The 7,951-nt window shown below is 42.9% G+C and overlaps 1 protein-coding gene across 1 annotated transcript; it reads right to left on the bottom strand.

Annotated features, from left to right (window-relative positions):
* Positions 1-1,233: 1,233 nt before the first annotated feature.
* LOC136679772 (serine palmitoyltransferase small subunit B) lies at positions 1,234-4,359 on the bottom strand. Its single transcript, XM_066658443.1, has 2 exons — positions 4,261-4,359; positions 1,234-1,798 (listed from the first exon to the last, which is right to left on the bottom strand). The coding sequence occupies exon 2, from the start codon at positions 1,744-1,746 to the stop codon at positions 1,504-1,506; it is 243 nt and encodes an 80-aa protein (XP_066514540.1). The 5' UTR covers positions 1,747-1,798; positions 4,261-4,359; the 3' UTR covers positions 1,234-1,503.
* Positions 4,360-7,951: the final 3,592 nt, after the last annotated feature.

A 7,951-nucleotide genomic window follows, 5' to 3' on the forward strand; every position in this document is an offset into this window, starting at 1 on the left:
GTGTTCTCCCCGTTGTCCGTGTGGGTTTCCTCCAGGTGACTGTCTGTGAGGAGTGTGGTGTGTTCTCCCTGTGTCTGCGTGGGTTTCCTCTGGGTGACTGTCTGTGAGGAGTGTGGTGTGTTCTCCCTGTGTCTGTGTGGGTTTCCTCCGGGTGACTGTCTGTGAGGAGTGTGGTGTGTTCTCCCTGTGTCTGCGTGGGTTTCCTCCGGGTTACTGTCTGTGAGGAGTGTGGTGTGTTCCTGAGGAGGAACAGCTGCTTCCTTTGACTGTTAAACAGTTACATTCCTCTTGCTCAGAGAAGCCTCGTTACACAGGAATTGCAAGAACATGCAAATCCAGAAAGGGTTGCTGTCCAGATCATTAATTTCTGGACATCATTTGAACATGTCAGCTGCATGCTCTGACCAGCTGGACCGATAGAAATGCTCCAGAACAGTATTGACATGCATTCAAACTTTACGTTAGCTGTGACGGTTCCAACTTTGCGTGTGAAAACTACGAACTCTAATCCAGTCTGAGACGGCCTGTGTCTGCTGTGCCTCGAGCATCTCAGCTTCGAGAATCAGGCAGAACTTTCTGTCTGCAATTCATACAGGGAAGAGACTGATGGGGAAAACCACTGGCAAAGCACTCACATGCAAATGCTAACAATGCCAAATGCAGGCTGTGGACCTGCCACAAAAATATTAGTGATGTGCAGCCACCAGAAGCTCACCCTATACCATTATGTAGCAGATATATGTCACCATAAACACGGGGAGGGGATTGTATCTGTACCCAAGGGAAGTGACCTGGTGAAAAAGGAGAGGAGTTACTTGGACATGGCTTTGATTCTTTAGTTTGATTTCCCTTTTATAGTCTGTATATAGTCCCCTTCATTCTTCCAGAGTATTCCTGAGAAGCTGTTTTGCTCATTGAAAACCACTGATAAGGGCTGAGATTTTGGAACCTTCACCTACTTATCCCTCTTGTAAAAAAGTTATCTTGGAGTGTGCTCCTAGTTGACTTTAGTATTCCTGACATAGATCTTTTGCAAACATCAGCACAATGCAAAGTTACAATTTAATGTCTATGGCTTAATCCACAGGTCTTCAAAACTGGAGCTGATGTCCAGTTTCTGGTTCTGGTTCTAGTTCTGGATTGTACAAAATGTACAAAATGCAGAACTGGAAAACTGGGTTCAAGAATCAAAAGCTCTCAAGGACCTTTGTGTTCTGGGGGACCTGTGGGTACTAGGGAAGCACTGGATTCTGGTGGATCCCTAACCTCCATGTGACCATCGACTTCTAAATGTAGAGTACATTAGAAAATATTGCATTACCTACCGTCCACTACTGCAACCAAACTAATACCATGTCATAAAATCAGAAACAAGTAGGGAACCCTGGCATCAAAGCTGTCTAAAGCTTGTCAATAGCAATTTGAGGTCAGGAACTCATACCCATTCTAATCCCAACAGCACAGGAAGTCTGCAAAATCCCCACCCACATTCCCATATTTGTTCTAGTTCATCAACGCGACAGTACTTTCTGGTTGTTCCCCGCACAGTCCGGAGAAGAATTCCAAGGCAAGGCGCACATGGATGGGCACAAAGACGTAGGAGGTGTAGACCACCATGGCCACCATAGTGAAAAGAACCGTGTTGAAGATGGACTTCTCCCAGGGCTCCAGGACGTAGATGCCCGTGATCAGGAGGTACTGGTAGTACAGCCAGCCCATGTACTCTCGCATGTTCTTGACATCCATGTTTTCTGTGCACCCCACTGAGAAGAGGCTGGTCTGCAGAAGCCTGGCAGGACTGGGCGTGGAAGAGAATAGAAAACAAATGTCAAGGATGTGTTTGCAGAGGTGTTTTGCTTAGAACACTTCCTTCTTCTCCCACAGGAATATTTACATTCCATATTCCCTGGGATCTGTATCAACAGTCATCAGGTAGAAAAACAGATGAACACAGAAACAAGAACCTTGGGTCAACTTACTGCAACTGATCTTCATTTACTTATCTTCTTTTTCCAAAGATATTTATCCACACCCCCAAAGTTCAGTCTTCGACGTAATCATCGAAAACACATTGAAAGATGTCTGGATTTTGCAGTGCCCTTATAATTCAGATACTTTCTCAAAGGTTTCAAACACGAAAGATTACATACTGTTTATATGGTTGGTCAGTTTTGTTGCTTTAAAAGCTCTAGAGTCCTGTTTTCTCTGTAAAAAGATTATTCTTTTATCTCCATTCTTGGAAATTCCATGCATTTACATTTATTTGCATCTCTTGTAATTACGCAATTCAATTATATTATTTCTTATATCAGTAATAAATGAGAAACATTCTAACATTAGTGGCACTTTCACCTGGAAAATGAATAAACGAGGGCATGAAGACCTTAGAAAGTCTAAGCCATCCCTACAGTGCTGGTTACAGACTATACTCCACGTATCTCTGGGGACCATATATAATTTTTCCAAAGGAAAAAGTCACGTGAATGAAAGGGAAAGGAATATACGCAAATCTGCTTCTTAATCGTTGGAGCCCCCATGGGCAATTAGAGGTGTAAGTTGACATCTCCTGGCTTGTTGTAAAGCCCTGTGGGGTCAGTCACCAACTTGCATTTACTGAGGACTGTTGAAACACTGGATATCCACTTATTAGCTCATGCATATCACATATCAACAAAATATTCTCATGTATCCATTGTTCTACTTTATTACATTGTAACAACAAAGTGAGTAAAGTGGTTATTACATTGTCCTAAGCCCTATAATCACCTCTTATTACGTCTTATCTGATGACTCTGGGTTTGCTGACTGACAGTAAAGGCCAGATGCCGAAGGGCAACTCTATAAACCAACGCATAAAAGCTGTTGGTACAAGTGTACAAGCGCACAACTGCACTTTGCTTTGATTTTTACACCGACTTAATGCCATGCTAATGCCTTCCAATGGTCACTTGGTGCAGTCGGGCTATTAGCAGTGGACCATTGTGTTTCATGGAGAAACCAGGCTATTTTGAACAATGTTGGGCGACTTGTTAGAACAAGTAATTGTAGTTAATGGTTTCTAGTCCTAATACACGCCTCAAGGACAGATGTCATGGGACAACATAAACAAACCTCACCTGCTAGAAAGTCCTCAGCGATCATGCCCCAGAGAGAAGTAGGTACAAGACTTCCTGTTGTTTCTTCTAAGACTACCTTTACTGCAGTAACAACTTCTACTCTTCTATGAAGGCTTTACACTAGATATCAGCACATTTTGATCAGAAGGATTTGACTGTGATCAGCAACATAAACTTTAGCAAAGATGGAGCTCCATCACTCCAAAGAACATAGCTCCAATGCTCCACATCTCAAAGCAGGGATGGTGGATAAGGCTTTAATGTTTCCAGCCCATATCTGGTTGCTCCCGTGCATTTCTTTCCAGCAACAACTGCAAACAGCCAACTATGGTTACATATTTATAGCCCACTCCATAATCTTCAGGGTACGAACACAGTGGCTGTGGTGACCCCCTCAAAGCCACCTCTTCAACACCTTTTAATGAAGATTAATAATTGCTATATGTTTCATATAAATTGAAACCAAACTTCAAAACTGTACCTTAAAGGGGAATTCAAAAAGTCTTTCCAAACTTCTGCATTACACAATCCTTAAAGTGTGAAAAAGTCCTGCATAATTAGACACTGGACCTTACGGAGTGAGGTTTGTGATAGGAACCACACGTCTGAAGAGTCTGACACAACCCTAAACGCTCTGATAAACACGCTGTCTGATGCCGGAGAGATTGTTTGTGCTAGTTTTGAGGGGCTGTTTTAGACAGAGCAGTTACACTGGAAGCGTACCTCTTCAACTTATCAGATCACTGCTGTTGTCTGTGTAAACAGTGTGGCTGGCAAACGCAGCAGCCTCAATCCTGCCTCGTCATATAACTCATGGTCAGTACACATCAGGAAAAAAGGTAAGAGGTACAACAGTCACTTAAAGTCCAAACAGGGTAAATGTACCTTTAAAAGTAGCAGTATCCAGGAGGAACTTTCATTACAGAACTGTGTAAAATAAAAGACCAAAAGTCCTGGAGATGAAATGAGGTTTATAAAATCAACACAATTTCAAAATCTACTGTTATAAATAGAACAAAGTACAATTATGTTCCCTATAATTGAGGTACAGAACATGTACCTTTGAGTGTACCACCTTAGTGACTCTGACAGTGTAGATCTACTCGGGGTAAATGAGACAAAGCAGAGTTGAGTGTGCACTCACCTCCTGGGAGCTTGGGGGTCTTTCAGATTGGGGAGAATTAGCTGGGAGGATGCTGGGGAACTCGATGGACGATATTGCGCTGATCTGCTGTTCCACAGTTCCTACTGCAAAGCTGCTCGGCCAGTTTGAGAATGGCAGGTCAGGCAGTGCTCCTCTACTTTAGGCTGGACACCACACCCACCCACGTCTCTTCACACACCTCACCTGTGTGTGTGTGTGTGTGCTCACACAGTACACATAAGCGTGTTGTCTTGCCCTGTACAGGTGAAATGCAGACGAGTATGTATATGTATGTACACGTGTGTTTGTGAAGTGTATGACTTTGCAGATGTGCAGGTGTACAGTGGAGGATGTGTGGTTGTTATACAGTTGTTAGTAAAGACCTAGGACAACAGACTAGTGTTCAGTTCCCCACTTAGGCAACCATACCATGCCACACCGATAAAAGGATTTGGGCAAGGCTCCAAAAGGGTAAAACCCTGCCTCTTTACAATGAGATTAAAAGGTATGTACATTGGTTGGACCTCAAATTGACTGGCCAGGGTTCAGTTCCCTGCTTTGGTAGGCACAGCACACTAAACCAGTAAGAGTCTTTCTTGACATTGTGTGTTAAGTTCTAGTGCACCCTGAGTGAATGTATAAATGATATAAACGTGTGTGTTTGTTTGTGTGAAACTATTCGATTCCCCGCTTTGACAGACACCCCAGTCCTTGGGTTTCACGCAGTGTCTGCGTGTGTTTCGCTTTGTGCAGGTGTAATGCAGTGGCTTACACGTGCGCATGCAGAAGCTGGGTGCTCGCGCGTGAGAGCATGTAAACATGTGTGCGCGTGCAGAGTCTTTGAGACGGCCACGCGTAAAACTGTCCACGAGACGAGCTCCCCCCCACACACACACACACACCACCACTTCCACCTGCACCACTGCACACAGCGCGGCTCTGAGCTCTCCCCTCTATCGGAGCAGGGCTCTCTCAGCGCGTTCCTCTCCCGCTGAATGGTCCTCCGTGCTGCAGAGTGTGTATGAAGTCAGTGAGGTTCTGTGGTCTGTGCGCGTCCCCGACGCGCTCCTCTCCGAGCTTGTGGTGCTGCAGTACGGCGCGTGACGTCACCAACCATCAACACTGACTGCGCACCTGCTTCTGTTTTTAACACCCGTTTTGTGGATAGGTCCCGCCCCCTAAGCTGCGATTGGCTAAGAGCACGCGTCCTGTGCTCGGATTGGCTACGTGCTGCTATAGTGAGTCTGTGAAGTTTATTATTTATTACGCTGCTGAAAACAGACCATTGTGACGATTAGGATAAACATCTGAATTAGCTTCCTATGAAAAAACAGACCACTACTTTGGTGTTGGTCACTGTTAGATCCCAGTAAATAGACATCAAATACATTTTAAACTAATTAGGATCCTTACTGTGATATCATCCCATCTGGACAGCACCACTGATGAATATATTTGAGTGGTTTCTACAATATTATTTTTATTGAAAAGAAGATTATAAACATTTAAAAATGTTCCATACAGAACCAAACACAACAGGTCCTTCAACAATCTGAAGAAACATTACACCCTGCAAATAATAATACATCATACAAATGGTTCTGTATCTCTGGTTCTGTTTTTGATCTAGAACCATGGAAGGCAATATTTTTTGAGTCTAGGTCTTTTTTTTTGTGCTATAACCAAGGCCTAATAATGTTTTAGGGGTGTTTATGATGTAATATATAAACATTAATGCAACGTAAATGTATTATTATTATTATTATTATTATTATTATTATTATTATTATTAATGTATAATTTTATCAATTAATGGCACCAGTAATAAACTGCTTGTTAAGAAGTAGCCTAAACCTCTATCTACTTCGAACCAATCACACTGCAGGGGGCGTGGTTTGCCGGAATTCAGGTGGTAAAAGAAAGGCCGCTGCGGTAGTGATGGATGGAAGCAGAATTGAAAACGCTGAAGCTGCGTTTCTTGCTCTCCTCTGGGCACACGTGCATCTCTGGGAGGTTCCTTCTAAGCTGACCATTACAGGGGTTATTTGAGGTTGCCAGTTGCCATCTAAAATCCCCACTATTAGAGGAATCACTGAATGAATTGTTACAAAACTCTTAGTGTTAAACTTCATTCATTTATTTATTTTCTGTTTACGCTTCTTCGAGATCAGACCTAGGATCGTTGGTCATGATTGGGCAGGATATCACACACTCACCCACCTACATGTGCTGTTGGACTGTGGGAGGAAGAGTGTTAAACTGTGGCTATTTTTCCAAAAGTTTGTAGACATCCTTTAAAAAATGTCTAAATCCAGCTGTTTTACAGTGTCCACTGTGGACACAGATGTTCACCCACAGCTCATAGAATCCCATTATAAAGGTTTGAAATGAACTGATATGCTCTGGAGCAGCTGCACATGAGCCTAGGATCACATACAGGAATGGAATTGCATTCTCTGGAGCTCCATGTAATATTATAGGGATGAGCCGGAGTGGCATTTGTGAGCTCATGAAGAAAAGGGGTGTGTACGAACATTTGGCAAATATGTGTATTGCATTTACACTTGCCTTTATTGAAAGAAAGAAAGGCACAGAGACACTCAGCTTAAGAGGAATCAATATTTCAGCAGGACTGAAGCTGGCAGTTTTGCTGCTTAAAAATAACTGAGGTGGGCAGGGCAGAGGTGCCAAGCAAACAGGACCCAGAGATGGCACTGCTAGGTTCAGCTCTGACACATGCTCTGTTGGGCCTGAGTTACAAGTCAGAGAACAGGTCTTTAGTACGCTGTTCCATAGTTCCAGTACAGTTCCTGTACACATGATACAGTTAATCCATTAAATATCCAGCCCTTCAATGATAAGAAAGACACACTCCAAGTGATGTTTAAGGTGCACTTATTGTTCTCCATACAAAAGCATTGTAGATATGACTGGATGCTCTGTATCAGCTGCACAAATTTCTGCCCACATAGCAAAGTGATGCTGACCTGATCTGACCCACACCCTGCATTTTCATGGCCCTTATGCCACATGGATTACTCTGTAAACCCTAATGTTCAAAATAGTCAATTGAATTGAGTGATTCTAATTTAAAATATATTGAAAAGTTACTACCAACGTGTGTGTTTGGACCGTAGGAGGAAACCCACACAGACACAGGGAGAACACACCACACTCCTCACAGACAGTCTCCCGAAGCGGGACTCAAACCCACAGCCTCCAGGTCCCTGGATCTGTGACTGCGACACTACCTCCTGTGCCAGCATGCTGCCCAATATACAAACAATGCATGGAAATTTGTCTGGGGTTCACTGCTTTAGCCCCACATTGGGTGCTAAATTATGGCTACAGTGGTATAAACCCCCTAGGTATTAAGCTCTGGAGCCTGGAATGATAAAGCTCCATCTAATCTCATGTGCGATCCAATACCATTAAATCTTCTGTGACTTAATGTGATCAAATCCTCACAGCAATGTTCCTGCATCTATTGTAAAGTCTTCCCAGAAATGTAGAGGCTGATATTGCATAGAAGGGGACACATTCTCTATTAATATCTTTCAAAATTTTGACCATTTCAAAATGTTTCAAAAACACAAGAAAAAAAAAAAAAATATATATATATATTTATATATCAGAAAAAAAGCAAAACAATTACAGGTAAATAATTGTTTCAAGCATGTGATGCTTGTAA

This window comes from Hoplias malabaricus, chromosome Y (assembly GCF_029633855.1).
Source record: "Hoplias malabaricus isolate fHopMal1 chromosome Y, fHopMal1.hap1, whole genome shotgun sequence".
NCBI classification, from domain to species: Eukaryota; Metazoa; Chordata; class Actinopteri; order Characiformes; family Erythrinidae; genus Hoplias; species Hoplias malabaricus.